Source organism: Ptychodera flava, chromosome 11, assembly GCF_041260155.1.
Source record: "Ptychodera flava strain L36383 chromosome 11, AS_Pfla_20210202, whole genome shotgun sequence".
NCBI classification, from domain to species: domain Eukaryota; kingdom Metazoa; phylum Hemichordata; class Enteropneusta; family Ptychoderidae; genus Ptychodera; species Ptychodera flava.
In genome coordinates, this window is record NC_091938.1 from 29,190,347 (window position 1) to 29,206,860 (window position 16,514).

General features: G+C 37.7%; 1 protein-coding gene across 2 annotated transcripts in view; it reads left to right on the forward strand.

Moving 5' to 3' along the window:
- The window catches only part of LOC139144031 (adhesion G protein-coupled receptor B1-like), a 39,368-nt gene that overhangs the window by 10,985 nt on the left and 11,869 nt on the right, over positions 1-16,514 (forward strand). The window contains exons 3-16 of one of the 2 annotated variants that reach the window (XM_070714678.1): positions 1,115-1,291; positions 5,720-5,950; positions 7,325-7,618; positions 10,346-10,696; positions 10,812-10,985; positions 11,589-11,690; positions 12,664-12,758; positions 13,334-13,525; positions 14,259-14,327; positions 14,605-14,725; positions 14,872-15,042; positions 15,452-15,527; positions 15,835-15,979; positions 16,131-16,180. In XM_070714678.1, coding sequence (XP_070570779.1) covers positions 1,115-1,291; positions 5,720-5,950; positions 7,325-7,618; positions 10,346-10,696; positions 10,812-10,985; positions 11,589-11,690; positions 12,664-12,758; positions 13,334-13,525; positions 14,259-14,327; positions 14,605-14,725; positions 14,872-15,042; positions 15,452-15,527; positions 15,835-15,979; positions 16,131-16,180 — 2,248 coding nt within the window. Of the gene's footprint in view, positions 1-1,114; positions 1,292-1,680; positions 1,916-5,719; positions 5,951-7,324; positions 7,619-10,345; positions 10,697-10,811; positions 10,986-11,588; positions 11,691-12,663; positions 12,759-13,333; positions 13,526-14,258; positions 14,328-14,604; positions 14,726-14,871; positions 15,043-15,451; positions 15,528-15,834; positions 15,980-16,130; positions 16,181-16,514 lie in introns of those variants that run through there. The other variant, XM_070714679.1, reaches the window with a different exon arrangement.

Sequence of the window (16,514 nt, forward strand, 5' to 3'; positions counted from 1 at the left end):
TAACAACCACAATAAAGTGAAAAGAATCATAATTGGATAATTTCATTCCAGATTCTTGGAAATATTCTCAAGTTATTCTTAATTAAATTTATTTTAATTCATTCATATTGAAAGCTTTTTTGTGTCTGTTTATGTATATTTTATTAGTATCGGCATATGGTCTAAAATAAACCACTCATGACCTACTAATAATAAATGGGGGTAACATGGAAATTGAACTTTATGCTCTTTTATTGAAATGTTTAAACGGAACGAAAAATGCATATATATAATATATGTATATATATAATATATGGGTCAAGTCAAATATGTTATTAAATTTAGAGGTAATAAGATCTACTAAAATTAACACAGGTGCACGGAAAGAAAGATATTAGGAAAATCAATTTATATTAATGGAAAGCTGTAAAAAACTAATATTCGATGATGGTGAACAGAGGCGAATGGCTAAACTGATCATGATAATGCTCCTTACAGGGAAAAAAACACCTCAAAGAAAGGTTCCCTTGTTGAGTGAAAAAAATGTAAAGGGCGAAATACAAACTCCATCAGTATTTGAGTTCATCGATCATTTTGAGTTCTATGTGTTTTCTGATAGTATCTTTCTTCGGAAATATCTTGCAAGACGCACTTAAACGAAGCTGACTGATGTTATGTTTCTGATTTCTAAGATTACGCTGGACACTGATGGACAAAACACTCTAGCGCGTCCCGGCTGTGGGGTAACTCTGTTGCCGTCGAAACTAAATAGCATCATTGACCGTTGCCAACATTCTTGCTTTTGCTCGACCATTAAATCTTTAAAGTGGACGGTGGAAAGTGCAGAGACAATCTGCGAAGCAAACTTAAGTAAGCCTCTCTGGCTTTTAAAAAGTATGTGAGTCGTAAAGAGTGTTCAATCCTCGAAACAAAAGGATATCATGCACATAGCACGTGGTAAAGTATACTTGCCTAGACGAAAACTGAGCTATTATGTAGGCAGAAAAACAGAAAATCGAGACAGGAGAAATCCTGCACTCCTCTCTGTGGGCAAATAGTCAACTGCCCTCGCGTACAGAGTCCCTTGTCGTGGCTGTACCATTATATACATTCTGTCGTACTTTCATCTTCAAAGGCACTCAAGAATTTGGAAAAAGGTGGAGAGACGATTGGCGATGTGGAATGGACTACCCTCTCGAAGATGGAAACCAAGCAGAATGCAAACCGACTCCATATCCATGCTGTTCATCCCTTGACTGGTGTGGCAATACGACTGATCACTGCTTGTGCGATGGCTGCGTTGATTACACAAGTGAGTATGCATGCAAGCTGTTGAATATACACAAATAATATGACAGAACTCCATGACCTTGCCTTGACGTTTGTGTGTTACGGAAGTTATTTTCACGAGTGATGCGGTGTATCCTGCGGCCGTATTTTCACTCGCGAAGCGAGTGAAAATACAGCAAGGATACGCCGCATCACTCGTGAAAATAACTTCCGTAACACACAAACGTCAAGGCAAGGTCATGGAGTTCTGTTATTATTACATATGTTCCCAATTTACACACGTTAGTAACTTCGTCGAGCAAGTAAATTCTTCGGGTCGGCGGATAGATATTACTTAACCAATAGAGTTATTCGCCCCTCAGCTGGTACAATCAAACAACGTCACTCACACGTATGACACTACAAAATGTTTTCAAGCGAAACCGTTCGTATTTTACATCATTGTAATCGAAATTCATGTACACTGGAACAAGAACAATGAGTAAAACTTCAAAACGAGAAAGTCTAATTATGTTAACAATTGAATAATTCAATCTGAGTCGGAATCGGAGTAAATCACTGCAGGTCGGCGACGTTTGGAGGCTATGCAAGGTGGCATACAAGTGAAGACTGTTTGGATACGGAATTATTTCCGGTGATTTTGAAGGTAAAGTTGAACGATCCACCACTGATGTGTGCATTTGAGAACATCAGTGGTAGTTGCAGCAACTGATGGAGGGCATTTTGATGCATTGACGACAAGGGGCCTCGAATAGCATACGAAGGACCGGCCACCGGTCGCGGTGTATGTTCGGCCGGCGTCAGGCTTGTACTTCCGGTCGCGGTCGGTCGTGGATGCAGGTTGTGTACCGGCGAGTATGTTGTTCATCTGACGCTGCTGGTCTGCACTGGCCACAGAATAACGGTTGAGTTTTTGTGCCCGCTTTAGCTTAGTTGTGAAGCCACAGTTGGTGTAACGCCGGCATGCGGCATCGAACAGTCGTTGTACGCAGGCTTTACGAGTGCTGTGATTACTCAATTTAAGTGAGTCCCGTCGCTCAGAAAAAAACGGGCCAGCAATTGATCTAACTCAGGTGGTGGAATGTTCAGGACTTCGCAAGTTTATTGTGTCATGGTGTGAAGCCATTCCTTGAAAACTGCCACTTCGCGTCTTGTTTTCATTTCCGTGTTTTGGTTTTTCTGCGCTCCGACTTGGACGTCGACATCAGCTGTGTTGACATGGGCACATCTCCCTGTGCTCGCAGTCCCAGACGGCACTGTCAACGACGCTACCGTCGCGTTATCCTTAAAAAATACTTGTTTCTCCGTGTCACAAGGTGTTTCCATTGTGTCTCCGTAATAAAATTCAATTTCAAAATGATCAACATATTCGCAATTTTGCCAGTCGTAATGCTGGTCCTCAATCGAGCTGGTTTCAATATACAGCAGACGACAATTTTTACCAAAGTATAAAGTAGTCCGCCAAATTTGATACTCATTTGCATAATTTAACGTGAAAATACCGCAAAATTATTGAATGGGCACGTGACCAATTTGCATAGTTATCTGATGGCTTGTGACATTCTCCTTCAATCTGTGAGTACGTTTTTAGCTGTTTGACAAGGAGTTTATTGTTAACATTTTGTATTATTATGATAAAATTAATAAAGTGTAGGAAGCAACTGTGTGGTCAATATGATATGCAATTTATCCTGCCTAAAGACGAATTTTGAAAAGGAACTATTTTTCTCATATGCATATTACTGAGATTCAATACCAACTTTATGTGGTGGGGCACAATAGAATAATCTGCAGTACATATGTAATAATGTACGGGATATTATGTATGCACATGCGTCTACTACACGCGAAATGTAAAAAAAACCCCATTGAAACGCGTTCATCAGGACTATGCTTACAGCCATGCATGATTCCGCACATATAATGTTATAGTTATGTAAAGGTTTCACTGAAGACTTATTAAATCACACTCGTCACTTTCAGTCATATCATAAATTAAAAGAAAGGGCAATAAGCATTTTGTCACCTCACACGGCAATATGGTACGTACTCAACAAATCATAGCAAAAACCATTCCAACGATAAAGTTCTGTGTTCCGACTGATTTTTCCTCAAGAAGAACTGTTAAGTTATTTTTCAGACTTTGCTCTTTTATTACGTGATTTCTTACTTTTTTGATGGCGCAGGGCAATTTTAGGGAACTTAAATTCGCTTTAATTCTTCCATAATTTGCGATAGAAATGTGGTACATATCTGTGAAATCTAAATGTGACAACATGCGTGTATGTATCCAAGTGACAGTGAAAACACGAACAAACAAGCTAACATGGATACATAGAGTAATATATACAGAGAAAAAACATACATACATACATACATACATACATACATACTTACATACATACATGCATGCAGACGCATGTGCGTATCTCAGCAACGGTTGAGTAAACGTGAGTTAATAAATACAAAGGCTGCGTTCACAAAAAAGGTTAAGGCAGGGCTGGAAGAACTGAGGGCGATTCGAAAAATTGGGGGCAGAGGGGGGACTTGCAAGAGTTGCTCTGCCTATCGGGCGCCTGAAAATTTTTGGACCTTTTTTACGATTCCAAGGTTTACAAGTTTTTTCATATAATTCAATGAAATTTAATAACAATTTAATGTCATCCAATAGTTTTAATGGTAGTAATAATTAAACAAGATCTAGAACCGTTTTGTCTCATTCCATTACTTTTATCTCGCAAAATCCTAGAAAGGTATGAATTTTCGTAAAAAAACCCCAAAACAAATAAGTAGGCCTATTATCGGGGCAGAATCTGCAACTGTTGACATATTTTCAGTTTCTTATTGTCTCCCTGCAGCATGCTGAAACACACAATTCAACATTGACTTTTGTTGCCGACGAAAGCCCACATATAGGAATATTGGGTGATAATTGACTTAGAGTCAAGACTAATTTAGTCATTTGTCAATGATACAAATGCGGGGTACGTCTACACAGGCTGTGTCGGGCAAGTGAATAGTGGAAAGTTCAATACGCTGTAGGAAGTAGAACAAGAATGCAGTTGTGTAAAGTTAGCAATATTATTTTGAGAATTATCACAGCAACTGCTACTGCCTACTGGCAGTGTCTGGTAGTGTCATTGTTACTAGCACTGACGAAAATAGCTCTGATTATAAGGTTATGACCTGAAGGACAGTTCGGCTCATGACTGTGAAACATACTTGTACACAAGATCAGGCCAGAAAGCAACACATTGTAGACCAGAGAATTTGAAAATTATCAAGAATTTTGAATTCTGGCAAAGGAGAATAATCAAATATCAAAGAAAAAAGATGGGGGTCACCTGCTTAATTTTCTAAATTTTCACATTCTCATCGTAAAATAACACAAAAGTAAAACTTTGTACATTAAAGACTCTAATTTACTCTGGAATTATTTCAATTTTACCAAATTTACCATCAATAAACCAAAAGGTTCAGAGATTAAAATGTTTATTTGATGGAATATTTTAGCCTTCCATTATTGTCAATTTTCTGAAAACTTATAAATAGCATCTAATGTAACCAGAAATTCACAATTTGCATACTCTCTCATGATCGTCATTTTATATGCCCTTCAGCAGGTGCCATTGGCCTGGCCAGATCGAGTTGGATTTACTCAAGTCTGCTTTGACCGATAAATCAAAAAGGTCCACTGATGTGGTTAAAAATGAATCAATTTAAGAATTTGCCTTAGGGATATGGCTCTACAAACTAGTAATAATAGACAGGATTGAACATCTGTAAGCCGCACTGTCCAATACATGTTCTTTGCATCCCTGATAAATATGCGGCTATATGATAATATTGGGGGGACTTGAAAAATTTTAGCGGGTATTGAGGGGGGATCTGACAAATAAGATTTCAAACGCGATTCCTCCAGCAACCCCAACCGTTATTTGTGAACGCAGCCTAACGTACGTGAACGCTTATGGCATAGGTACTGCAAGTATTTGAAGAATACCCATGGCTCGTTTATTGATAAATACGTCGCGATTAACGGTGACGGGTACGTGTTTCTGGCTACGTGCAGCCGCAAGGGGTGCAGCCGCAAGGGATGATAAATGGGTGCTATAATCTAAATAGAGACAAGGTTATAGGGTTTTTTATAATATGCGAAGCCCATTGCCCTTTAATTACCCGGCATTGTATCAAAGTACCCACCATCCTGAGCGTGTGATCATGTGACCGAACTTCGTCTTCAAAGAATGTTTCCCTTGGAAAGAGTCTTTCAAAGATACTTTTTGATGTCACTTGTTACATATCCATCAACAGGGAACTAGATATATCTACCTTTCCGTTACGTCAGACGGGGAAGGAGCATGTTGCGTGTTATAATATTTAATACTCTCACACACACATCTATGTATGTTCTGATATTATAGATTTTCCTTCTACTGTCAAATTACAGCGACTTTGCCATGCTGTGTTGAGGACAATGCTGATCTACTCTACTATGATCTACCTGGCAATCCTAGACATAAGTCATCCCCTGAAGAGTGCTATGTGGCTTGCCTGGACACACCAGGATGTCTAGCATGGACCTATGGGAAGTCAGGCTACTTGGAGGGTTACTGCTCGTTGAAGTACAGTGTGGCACAAACGACAGTGAATAATGACTCAATGTCAGGATTTTTGCGAGGTATGGTCACGTTTCATTGGTCACGAAAGGACAGAGTACAGTATCTTTGGGTACGGAGTGTAATTCTGGATTGCTGAATGTACCCCTTTGCGGCAAAGTGATTATGAACTGGGATAGCAATATGAATGACAACCTATTAGCGCTGAACGTGTGTAAGACGACCATCTGACAAAATTCGCTGATCTGACAAATCCACCTTACTTCACTGTAACCCTACACCAGCTGAAGAACACATAGAATGACGATCATTATGAGAGAGTTTACAAATTGTGAATTCCTGACTACATTTTACCAGATTGTGAAAACTTAATACAGTGACCCACCAAAAATAGTTGTTTCCAAAGTACGAGACATATATGACTTAGATGCTGCTCAAAATTTACAATACTGGAAGGTTAAAATATTCCATTAAATAAACTTTTTTATTTCTGAACGTTCGGGCGTAATAATGGCAAATATGTTAGAAAATAAATAATCCCATTCAGTCACACATTTTTTCGTTTGAATTGTTGTCTTTACCCGGTCAAAGTTTTACTTTTGCGTTATATTATGATGAGAACGTGAACATTTAGATAATCAAGCATGGTGGCCCAATCGTGTTCAAATATTTGATCATATGCCAGAATTAAAAAATCCCTGATAACTTTCGAGTTTTCTGGTCTTCCATATCAAGTGTTGCTCTCTGGCCTGATCTTCTGTACAAGTATATTTCACTGTCATGTGCGTCATTTGACCCAAACTCTTCTCCAATTACATCCCTCAGAATCAGAGCTATCTCTGTCACTGCCTAGAGGCAGTGACAGTGCCACTGCAGTAACAAGGCAGAAGCTGTATTAACTTTGATTATTTTGACAATATTTTTGTTCAGTTTATGCAACCGTGTTCTTGATCTATCTACTCACGACAGCATGTTGAACTATATAGTATTCAGCTTGCCAACATAGTCTGTGAATGTGTGCTATGCATTTGTATCACTGACAAAGGACTTTCAATCTGGACTCAATTATCATCCAATACATATTTATATATGCAGGTGTTGTCGACAAACTGAATATTTGTGTTTCAGCGTACTGTAGGGAGACTGCAAGAAACTGTATTTGATATATTGCATAGGAATATCTAGACTACTCACAATTTTGGTGTGTTACAAGTGCTATGCTACTAGTACTAAAGTAAAGACTAACTGGTGAATATTTCATTTCTTTAGCGAATGCAAATGCAATTTCTGCGCTAATGGAGCAAATATTTAGTGAGGCAAGGACTGTTACTCCATGTCACATATTTCAGTAAACACAAAACGGATGTCATTATACGTTGATTCCTTACGCAAAGGTCACTATGTAAACGTGTTTCTGCATCACGTCTCTCAATTAGCTGCTGTAAAAAGTCTGGGATGTTGGACAGATGGCAACCCTAGGGCTATTGTAACCCTTGAAGGGCGAGACATCTCACTCGATGGTCACTACACAGAACGTGATGATCCGATAAGGAAATGTAAAGAAGCGGCCCTTTTTCGAGGGTTCAATGTATTTGCTCTTCAAGATGGAGGAATGTGTGCATCAAGTGCCGACGCAGAGACTACCTATCAGAAATACGGTGAGTCAACAGCCTGTGAAGATGATGGTGAAGGAGGTCCGTTAGCAAATCAAGTTTATGAAGTAATTAAACGTAAGTAAAATATATTTTGATAAAGTTGTGAAAGTTTTACAAAGAAATACTTTACTTTGATAAAGACATGTTTATCAATATTTGTCCATTGCAACCATTTAATTAAGCAATAACCCTCGTCGGAGGCGGATAAACATGAGATTTTGTTACAATGCGCGGCATATAACACGAGTCGATATTCGAGTGCTATATGATATGGAGCGCACTGTACCAAAATTGATTGTATACCCGACTGCGGCGGGGTTTATTGCTACATATACTATATTATATCAAGTTGTGTATCTTTGTCGTTTTAGTTTAATAGTTGCAACACTTTAAGCCGCAAATGTAGGAAACGGACGTCTTAGAGATCGAACGTCGGAAATTCAGCGCCCTAGACCGAACATTTTTATAAGTTGGCACTACGTTGACAACACACGCACACAGTATACGGAGTCAATATACGGATTTCGTTCATCAATATTGCATTTTATTAACATTTCAACGGGAACGATAACTTGTGATCTGCTGCAGACACAAAAACCGGTCAAGAGTTCAAAGCTAAAGAAGAAGGAACAATCTTGTTCGTAAATTTACATTAGAACAATAGTCCTTGCATTTTTGCTTTACACTAAAAATACATTTGTCCAACTGTACCGTACGTATCAATCGTCGTACGGTGAGATCACAGGCGCTATCTTTGAAAACATATAGCAACTGTGATTAACAGTTGTACATAGTGTGCAGTCCGATTGAGCGAGAGTTGGACGCTGACACTTCTCGACGCATCTGATGTCAACTTTCGCCGCAGTTGTACGGGGCCCGGAGTCATACCCTGGTCTCTTGTAGCCCAAAATTTGCGAAAGAATATCTGACATACTGTTAAATTAAGGCAGTGTCAACTGATTTGTCTATAAAAGCCCGGTGCCGGGTATAAAAGACAGTAGCTTAATTTTAAAGAGCGGCATTATAAAAGTACATTATGTGTCGCATCTCTACTCCCGCTGAATCAAGCAAAGAGCACGGTGCTCTGTGCTCTGTTGCACTATTATGTACATCATACCACATTGTTCTGCTTCGGAAATTTCTTTCATCATCGACCTGAACGTCTCTTCACTAAGAGGTGAGTTACAGATCCATACTTTAGCTGTGTATCGAAATTCGGACGTTGGTCTTTGAAACAAAGTGGACCGTACGTATACGTACGTTCAAATGCACCGACGGGGCAATTTTCGAATATACTGGTTTGGGGGCCCGTTTAAGCTGTCGTCCAATCAGAATGGCGCATGGTAGCATGATGTAATATAATAGAGCACATTCTTGATTTAACATTCATTGTGAGTGTAAATTTGGCGTAAATTTTGTATGATATAATTGATATTTCCAATAAAGGACTCTATTATTTATTAACGGCATCCTCTTTCTTGAAATTTGAACCCCTTCGGTCCATTAACAATGCCCACTGCAAATCTACCGTGTTGAATTCAAGCTTATCACGCGTATTAATCAGTTGGCCAACGCCTCTCAATATACTACTAACCTGAAAGAAGAAAATAAGTACATCGCAAGATGTTGATGACTGACTTTATGCCCTGATAAGGTCAACACTGTAGCCCGGGAACAAACAGCTCATGGACAAACAGCAGTGTCTGGTCAAGCAATCACGGCTTTCGATCAAATTGATCAGTATTACAAAGGTGGGGGGGGGGGGGGGTCAACTGAAAATACATATATTTATCATATGACATGGAAAATATCGTTTTCAATCGTAAAGTTTACCGCAAAACATCCCCATGCGATGGGAAATGTAATCAGATTTGCGTTGACCGGCAGTGCGACGTTCAGCTAGCACAGTAAAACCATGTAAACAGAACGAATTCTTTTTCCTTTTATACAAACCATTTAGAAATACCGTTAAAGAAAATATCTTCTTCAGAAAGGATGAAATTTTACTAAACGTGACGTCATATAACGTCATGGGTATCATCGCACACTCATTTCGCTTCGTTTGTGATGCGGCCTCTGACATCGCTCTACATAACCATTCTAGCATCTCTCTTAAAGTTTGATAAACAATCGCTACCATCAAACTAACATATGGGAAAACAAAAAAATGAGCAATGGATGATGAAACCGCACTTTGGTTCAGAAACCCCATTAAGACGAATCACTTTTACATATGACCGGTTTTCAACGGGACCCAGATCACATGGCCAGGGTTAAAGCCCCATCAATTCAACGATGTCTCGCCATATTTCCAGTTATCATGAAACCACACTGATCGACTCAATATACCGCATCACTAACAAAGGTAGAAACGATGTGTAAAGTGGCCTTGATTTATCTTCTATTTCAAAATCGTGGTTAAAAATTAGAGATTTCACTTGATAAATTTTGGTACCAGATAAACAGCTTACTAAATGTTTACCGATATTTGAAACACGGCCACCATCCTTTTTGTTATCTCTATAAGAAAAAAATAAATTGTTGATTTTTGTAACAATTTGACGTTAATAATTTTATTTTCTCCACGACCTCCAAAAATAAGCCCCTCGACACATTAGGTATATCGGAAATGTGTTGTACAAATTTGTGAGTCCAAAAAATATGTCCCTGAGGCTCATTATGCCTTGAAACTAGACAGGTGAAATAATTTCAGATAAATTATTAATGGTCTCAATTACCTAGTTCATGTTTATGAAAATAGTGTGTGGTTTAGTACCTGCACGATGAACTTCTATTTTCTAGTACCAACGCAGTGTCAAGTGGATCCCAACCGAACGTCTTCCACGATGATACCCCTAACTGCTGACGAAATTGAAACTATCACGCTCGATGCTTGCACTGTTAAGATGTCAGCGATACAATCGATGGATGCACCAAGTTCTGCCTCCTCATCATCAACAGTCAGTGTCTCGCCTACTACAAGAGATGCACGCAGTTTACATATCAGTGAGGTCGACCAAAACAAAGTTATTTGCTTATCCAGGAAGTTACCAGTAATATTTGTATGTCCTCCAGGCATGGAAGTAAACAATTCTGCGTCGCTTTCAAATTCCAGTACCTGTTTTGATGCCGATCAGAGGAAAATATGCATAGGTACGAATTACATAATTCCTTTCAGACAAAATCAAGGCAGAGTAGGATAATTATTATGTTTATAGATCACGCAATTCTACCAAAAGTTAATGGATCATCACACTTTAATCGACAGATATTGATGAGTGCAAAAATGAGCAAAATGGCTGTGGTTTTGAAAGAAAATGTCATAATACAGTTGGCAGTTACCAATGTCTCTGTCGGGATAATTATTTCGATATGGATGGTCTTTGTGTGCCAATACAGGCGGTATTAGACGATACAGATCACCAACACAACAATAACAACGGTAAGTCTCCCACTATTAAGATGCAAAATTTTTTATCACGTTGTTAGAATGACCTCGTGTGCAGTCCGAAATGCCAAAATAAACACTTGATTTGGACATCCACTGGCTTAAAGCATCCGTTTTGGCGGGTCAGTTCTCGAATACCTACTTAACGAATAAGGAAAACAATATTTTGTGCACATCCAACGATGCTACAAACGCACTTCCTGACGCTTTTCGTGTTTAAATACGTTACACGTTACACTTTTTTGCCTACGACATTGCGTTATTTTATATTAATTTATAGCATTGTCAATGCCAGTGAATTTTATGACATCATGCCCTCAGATTATTACTGATAATGTATCCGATTATCCAGCATTGTGGCCCCTGATGTTTCTCCACATCTACAAATACATTGGCATCGCCAAACTATAAAATAATGGCAATAATGTACCCCCTCCGATCCCCATAATGGACTCAAGAAAACTTGCATTCCATGACGTACTCTGCTTTGCCTCTTACATTATATAACGAAAAGTTTGCTTTCGTCCATTATTGGTCCGGAGGGGGTACATCATTGCTTAAATAGGCAATAAAGCGATAGCACGACGATTTTTTTAGATGGCAGAGATAAACATTGTTCAGTAAGCGAAGACGGACTTTGGAAAGTTACTGTAGTGAATCACTACTCAAAATGGATATCCTGTCCCATCGGTAGTGTAGGTAGGTTTGATGTAACTATAAGTCACTGTATAGTACTTGTAAAGTATAGATCAAGTATATCTCACTTTCTTTCACAACCAAGATCATTATTATCATCATGTTTGCCTACATGATTATTCTCACTACTGTCACTGCCAGCATAAGGAATAGTAAAATTACCTGAATCTGCTCCTCATAACCATTAAAGCAGACATACGACAGTTTATTAGAATACAACTCTTTGAAGACTCAATGAAATGTATTTCTATTTTTAAATTTAATTAATCCTCATATGATATGACAAAAATGACGATGTTTTGTATTTCATCTACTTGCCCCAATTTATGGTTGTTAGCTTTTATTCTGTTGTTGACTTTATATTCGGAATTTCTCTTTCTTGTAGTACATTAGAATTTCCCTGTACTGCAATAAATCATATAACAGTCACAAATTCTGTTGACCACTATTCTTATGCCATGTGTATGTTTAGTAAGCTTTATTTTGTTGTTATTGAAAATTGAATAGGTCAAAAACTTCAAATGTTGAAAATAGCGATGATAGCACTATTGACTGGCTTCACATACAGTAGTCTTTTTACAGTCCAAGTTATCATATTTGATGAGCTTTGATGAGTCTGGAGAAAATACCAAAGGAATCCTAATCTAAAACTACAGATATTTCCTTTCTTAACTTTCTTAAATACCTAAAAGGGAAGATTCCGTGCGTTTTGTCAAGGAGAATGAATGTGGGCGGTCTCCTGTTATTAGATAAAGGAGAAATCGGAATACCAGGCCGAGTAAATTTTGTGCAAGCAAAAAGTATGAGATCGACATTTTCATCATATTGTCTTAAAACTTAAAAGCCCATCTTAATTCCGCCAGTGAACTTAATTTTGATGTATATTCGATTACATAGTCTTTCGTTAAATGCAACATTAAGGTTCAATTGTTCAGGACCACATTTCATTTTGCTTCAATGTGTTGCTCATTTCTAGGAGTGATGAGACGGTTCTGTAATGCCAATGGAGAATGGGACGAGGTGGATACAACTGATTGCAAGACCAGGAAATTACTTGAACTAGCAAAAAAGGTGAGAACGATAGCATTAACAATATGATTATCCTGATATATTTATTTGTTTTCGCAGTGTGTTGCATTTTCTGTCAGAATTTTGACTCGAAAATGCGTTTCTGATATTCTTGTCATATAAAAGGGTATTGCAAAAGGCACATTTTCTAATGGTAAACTTGAAAATATACTTAAATGGACCATCTTATCAGACTATTTGAGAGAAACTTGTAAAAACAAAAAATAGACAATTGAAGTAACAATTGAAAAACAACATTCCAGAGTCTAATTGAATGCCTTAAAATGAGCATAATATTAATACACCACAGAGACACAGAACGTAGGAGGTAATTTTATATGGAATTCTGTCAATAGGGACAAACAGCTTTAAAGATTTGTCCCATGATAATTGTAGAGCAGTTTAAGAAAAGCCTGCTAAAGCCTGGTGATAAATGGTTGCTGAACAGTAAATGTAAGCACTGGACACCTAGTAGTGCGACTATTTGGAAATATAAATACCAGCAAAATACGTAATGTTTACCACAACCTTAAAACGATGCAAAGGTTGTCTAAAAACATTTTGTTGTTCATGCACAGATTGCTAACATAACTAGCATGGCTGATGCAGTGATAGCTCTGGATTCGCTAACCGATGTCACCGAACATCTCAATATAACCCATGGAGGCGATTTATTGCTCGAGAGTGACCTCATGCTAAACATAGCGACAACTGTATCGTCTCAAGAATTAGGAGAGTCTGTCCTTAACGTTACAAACACGTATTTTCAGGTAAAAAGTAATAGAGCACAAAGTATGAGATATTGACTCTTTGTCTTTATCAGGCAACTTGAAAAGAGTCGGTGGAAAATATTTTTGCAATACATGTATTGTTATTTTAGATGTACAAATGTATCTATACTAAATATGCTTTGGAAAATTGCACAACGTGTGTCCAAACTACCACGAGAGGTTGAGATAGGTTAAGGTGAAAAACATAACCAAGCGAAGAGAATTCACGAGTGATACTGTAGAGGTGTTCCCTCCGAGCATAGTACGGTTACCTTTTCAAGCATGTAGTCACTTCTAATGTTTTCATTAGCTTTGATCCGGCATATTTGATTCTTCACTTTTTGACGTCCAAAGCAAACGCTATCGGTCGATGAAGTATTCTGCCTTATTTCAACCAGGGATGCTTACTTTTTCAATAATAGATAGCTCAAAGTGTCAAATCTCTGAAAATGTGATTTACTAAAAATATATAATTGTCTACATATGGCTTTATCTAACCTTGAACAACACAAAGTCGTTGACGAAACTTGAAATAGCTGCTTTTTAATAACTGCATATTCAATAACGATTTTTGTTCAGACACTCCTCTTTGACCATCCCGGTAAGGCTTGTGTATTTTGCATTTATCGTAACCACACCAAACAATAGTGACGGACTGCATCCTGGGCAAATTATAGAAACAATTAACAAAAAATAAGGCGTTCATTTTACGTGTAAATACTTTTCTCCACAGCAATTCATGGATCAAATTGATCGACTCTTGGCAGTAAATTTGGAGGGAGTATGGGCACAAGTACATAAGGTGAGATAATTGATTGATTGTGAAATTATATGAAAGTATACGATTTACAGGCGTCTAAAACCATAAGAAATGTGTGCTTCCTATATATTAGCCCACCTGAAACTTTAAGAGGTACACGGTAGAAATGTAAAGGACGCAAGGTTGTTATTTTTCCATTCTCTTAAGATTAGGGATTGTTGTGATTTGTCATCGTGACGATACTAAAGCAGTAATTGACGTAAATGTGTGCTCCTGTCGCGTCATTCTGAATACATTTGTCATGTCCATTTCATTAAAGGAACACGGACCAAACGAGGGAGTGTTGAAGCTGTTTTCTTCTCTAGAATCATTCGGTGACACATTGTATGACTACATGAGAATATCAAGACAGGACGTGACCTTGTCAAGTGGTGCATTTGGTAAATAGACGGCTCTCATGTAATCGATTGGATTATATTTGAATATCTTGTTGACTTCCCAAAGTGCATTGTTGTGTTGAGATGCTGTCTAGAATTAGAAATGTTTTAGCATTCTCACCCCACTGTATAATTATTATATTTTGTAGATTTTAGAGGTGTTTTTGTGAAATCTCTCGACAAGCTCATGATTGATTTTACCACAAACACTGTACCGACGGAGAGGCGTTTATTAAAATGGAACAGCTCAGACTTTCAAGATAGTTACCTACAGATACCCAAGGCAACACTGGAAAAGATAAACGTATCTACGTCTACAGGTACTGAAAATTGACTAAATGGAGGCAAAATCAATTTTCCTGTTTTAGGAATAATGTGTTAGCGAAAATAACATTTACCTCATCATTGAAACAACATATTATTCGTTCAAGACTAATGATTTTTATTGTATCTGTTAACTCTAAGAAGAATCGACTTTACTGTGAATACTATACATTTTGAAAAAAATGCCAAAAATACTATTTTAGGAAATTTTAGCTGTACAAAAGTTGACATTCTCTGCCTCTATAGGATTAAACATAATACCCTGGATTATAATTACTTTCTTTCGATGTCGATCAATGCAAATGAAAGATGAAAAGTGATCCGTCAGGACGTATTTTACTGACAGATACAATGAAGGCTTACTATCGAAAATTAAGTAGAAGTTTTTTTTTTTGCAACGGGTAGCGATGCCGTTTGTAGTGATATGCTACATCTATCGAAATCCGGGAGATATTTTACCAGCGGACGCTGTCACAACAAGGTGAGAACATTGTAACGAAGTTGCTTTTTATAACATTTTGATTAGGATCTTACTTTTGTTGATTATTGTTGACCACAGTGAAAATACGTTTGCGGGCTTTCCTGTGTAATTTGTGTATGATTTTAATGTTATTTCTTATCTTGTAACTTTGATATGCGCAAAATGAATACTACAAATCAATCAAATCAAAACCTGAGAATTCATCTCAACATGTGATTCCATTGTTTTAATTTACTCGTGTACATTCCCATGATCTTTTCTCACTGCTGTACTGACTTCTATTTTTATCCCTCAACGTTATTTACAGACCGCAAAGAAGACAATCGGTAGACTCAATCACTGCTGTGCAGAAAATAAGGCGGGTGAACACACCTGTTTTCTATTTTTCAGTATATCCTAAAACGCGTCAGAATATTGATGTGGAATTTCAGATGAGATTCTATTTAAAACAGGTGAGATTTGTGGTGCTGTGTTATAAATAAATCTCTGTTTGAGACAGTAGAAGATATAATTTGAAGTATCTGAATTTACTCTTTATCAGTTATCGGCCTTTTACAAAAAAAATCCCATTTAAATAATATAAGTGTGATTTTTACTTCACAGGAAGGATATTCCCCAACCTGTTCATTCATGTCTCTTGGAACCAGCTATGGGTATGAGCAACTCTTATTAGTATAGATTCCTACAATGGGAATACGTTGTACTTCGTAGACCTATAACAACTAGTTGATAGATGCATTTACCAAGTAGAGCTTTGTACTATCAGTCTGTATAAAGCCAACCAGGACTCTTTACTATCAGTCTGCACATGGTTGCAACGGATTTCTGAGATTCACGAAAATATATGATAAAGTAGTACGCAACTACATTGTATTCAAGTGCACAGTGACACACAGCAAAAAAGTGACACACAGAAAGATATTGTGACGCAGATATTGTGACTTCATATTTATCACTGCATGGTTAATACCTGCTGTGATCAAGAAG